Source organism: Hydra viridissima, unplaced genomic scaffold (genome assembly GCF_058129835.1).
Source record: "Hydra viridissima isolate aposymbiotic clone 2 unplaced genomic scaffold, HvirCarnegie_v1 scaffold_7, whole genome shotgun sequence".
Classification (NCBI taxonomy): Eukaryota; Metazoa; Cnidaria; class Hydrozoa; order Anthoathecata; family Hydridae; genus Hydra; species Hydra viridissima.
In genome coordinates, this window is record NW_028324306.1 from 16886720 (window position 1) to 16890206 (window position 3487).

The 3487-nt window shown below is 29.1% G+C and overlaps 1 protein-coding gene across 1 annotated transcript; it reads left to right on the top strand.

Annotated features, from left to right (window-relative positions):
• The first annotated feature begins 1973 nt into the window (after window positions 1-1973).
• On the top strand, window positions 1974-2992 carry LOC149886393 (uncharacterized). The gene has a single exon (XM_090093348.1). The coding sequence runs from the start codon at window positions 2036-2038 to the stop codon at window positions 2936-2938; it is 903 nt and encodes a 300-aa protein (XP_089949474.1). The 5' UTR covers window positions 1974-2035; the 3' UTR covers window positions 2939-2992.
• The last annotated feature ends 495 nt before the right edge of the window (window positions 2993-3487 follow it).

A 3487-nucleotide genomic window follows, 5' to 3' on the forward strand; every position in this document is an offset into this window, starting at 1 on the left:
CATTGAAAAGTATTGTTAAATTAACTTCCCTTAGAAATTTCACAACATTAACCTGTATTTTATTTTTTTATCTCGTAAATTACAAACCTCCTTATCATTAATAAATAATTTATATAACCGATAATAAATATTTTAGAACATTTTGAATAATGAATAAAGTTTCCAAGCGTAATATTACATTGTTATAAGATTTAAAAGTAAAAAATTCAAGTCTTTTAAATTTACGGATATAATTGTTTCTAAAGACTTAAATCGCACAACAATCGCATCGTGTGAATGTACTGCACTAATAAAGTGAAACGTAAACTGTTGATGTTGTTGTTGACTTAAATGTAGTGCTGTTATCGACTTGGATTAAATCGATTAAAATTCGACAAGTTGAAAGTCGAAATTAGTCGACTTGAAAAATCGAATTGTCGATTTAACCGATTTTGTGTCTCCTACTAAACGACAAAAAGTCGATTTAGTTAGGTAATCACCATAACATCCTTGTTTCTATTTTTTCACTTGATTTAATTTTATCAATCTTTAACATTGTTTGATGCTTACAAATTACTAAAAAGATATTATAATGAGAAGTTTATCTTGTAAAGATAAAGCATTTATAAAGATTCAGTCAAGCGTAAGAATATTATTCATAGCGGTTTTTTTAAGTCAACCAAGATATCTGAACATTTTATCTAATTTGTTGTACCACATAAACATCACTCTTAGCTTACTGTATGTAGCAGCACTTCATTATAATTCAATCAAAATATCTGAACATTAAACCTATTTTGCTGTATAACATAAACTTAACTCTTAGCTCACTGTATGTAGCAGCACTTCATTATAATTCAATCAAAATATCTGAACATTAAACTATTTTGCTGTATAACATAAACTTAACTCTTAGCTCACTGTATGTAGCAGCACTTCATTATAATTCAATCAAAATATCTGAACATTAAACCTATTTTGCTGTATAACATAAACTTAACTCTTAGCTCACTGTATGTAGCAGCACTTCATTATAATTCAATCAAAATATCTGAACATTAAACCTATTTTGCTGTATAACATAAACTTAACTCTTAGCTCACTGTATGTAGCAGCACTTCATTATAATTCAATCAAAATATCTGAACATTAAACCTATTTTGCTGTATAACATAAACTTAACTCTTAGCTCACTGTATGTAGCAGCACTTCATTATAATTCAATCAAAATATCTGAACATTAAACCTATTTTGCTGTATAACATAAACTTAACTCTTAGCTCACTGTATGTAGCAGCACTTCATTAAGATGTTTCCTTTTCCTCATTAAACTAACCAGTTGATGTTTCTGAAAACAAAATGTTAAGTGATGTGTTATGGTGCTCAGTTAATGATGCAAAAAAATTTTATAAATCTGCTACGCCAAAAGAAGTTTTAGCCCATCTGCCCACACCTATCTACGCCACTGTTTTTTATTGATTAAATATTTTATTTATTGTTTGCTATAGTTGTTGTGAAAAATGATATTATATGCCCATCTGCCTTTTTTTTCCCTTTTCTTTGTGATTATAATTTTTGTTTCATTTTGTGATTGTAATTTCTGTTTTATTTTGTTTGCTCATTCGATTTTAATTCATCTAATAGATTAGACCTATTAAAATCGAACAAGGAAATTATTCTATATTTAACAACAGTATGCGCTAGCGTAACATTATCACGTACCACCTAGTTTTTTTGTTTACGCTCTACTTTTATATAGTTCTATTTTTTTTGTAGCATCTAAAAAATATAAAACGTATATGAGAACAACTCGTAATTTTTATGTAAAACTAAAATTATTTCTAGTCTCTGAAATAAAAACAATAAGTTTTCTTTAAAACTTTTTGTTTCTTATTCCATTGAAAGAGAAAAAAAGTTTGTTTCTATATATACAGGGAGAACATTGAAATATCTTCTCATCAGCTGCAAAGCATGCTGGTCATGAGCGTTTTGTTTGATCTAATGAAAATTATTACCAATAACTGACTACTTACTCAAAGCTCAGCTTTAAGTAAAGATGAATGCAACTGTACAGTGCCAAATTTTTGTAAGCATTGAGAGTGATTTATATGTTAACACATACACCGTGATTTCTGTAATAATCAGCTTGCTTATATTGGTATTTAACGTTTTGTTAATCATTGGGATTCTTAAATCAAGAAAAAGGAGGAAAAGCACAACGAATGACAAACTTGTTTTACTTTTAGCTGGTAGTGATATCATGGTAGGATTAGTTCATATACCACTACGAGTAGTTTCAATTCAAAAAGGAAGTGAACTTGGTTGCAGTACTTGGTTTGCGATAAGCTTTTGGACCGTATTCCCATTAACGTTCTTGAGCACTATTGTGTTAACAATATCAACAGAACGTTTTTTTATCATTTTGTATGACAACAAATGCTGCGGTAGAACTTTTAAAGGAACTTACTTAATACCAATCATTGTTTTCAACTTTGTGGTTTCATGTGGGCTTGGTATTTTGTATGCATACCAAGTTCACACTGTAGTTTTAAACTTTTTCTTCCCATCATATTCATGTGCTATATTGTTGTTAATACTTGCTATCAACGCGTCACTATTGATTGGTACAAGAAAAATACTCAGATGTAATGACATTCAAGTTTCTAGAAACATGATTGTAGAAAAGCAACTTTCTAAAACTCTAACGATAATATCATTTTCACTCGCGGTGGCATACATTCCTTTGGTAGCTTTCTATTACTACTTTGCATCGAAAGTTTTAATTCTCGATTTCCAATCAGTCTCCCTTATCAAGCCAAGTTTTATGTATTGGGCTCTGCTTATATTTGAATTAAACTCAGTGTTTAACGCTTTAATATATGTGGTTAGAAGTAGCAGAATCTCTAAGATGTATACTTCGTATATTCACAACTTTGTTGAAAGTATATCAAAAAAGTAAATACAAATATTTAAATAGAACTTGAAAATAAAAGAGTTCTTTATTATACCATTTTAAATGTTGCCCATTGATTCTTATTTCTTTTACTTGCTTCAAATATGTATTGATTATAATCAACCGTTGATGTAATTGCGTTTTTATTGAATTTGATTACGGAAAAAATTTAGAACTCTAACGAAGAACATATATCCATAGACACTTTTTTTTAACAAACAGAAGTATTTAACGAATTTATTGGTAAATCTCTTTTTTAGTAGATTTCAAAAGCCCAACCTTCTAAACAACATCTTAAACTGAACGAAAGTTTAATCTATGCTCATTTTCAAACTCGGAATTATTATTGAAAAAGGCTTTCTTTGGATTATAATAGAAATTTATTGATGATGAATGATGACTTCCTAAGAAAAGATTCCGAACATAACGGATTTCCAAAAAAAGTAGGTTTAGACACTTATCAATGCAAAGGTTGTTAAGATCCGCGTGACATAAAGAAGGCAAACATATGTAGATTACACCCTGTGTTTACATTAACAGTAACAAGTTAATGCT

Excerpts from the sequence above, each read along its gene's own strand:
- LOC149886393 (XM_090093348.1), top strand. The coding sequence starts at position 2,036 with ATGAATGCAACTGTACAGTGCCAAATTTTTGTAAGCATTGAGAGTGAT.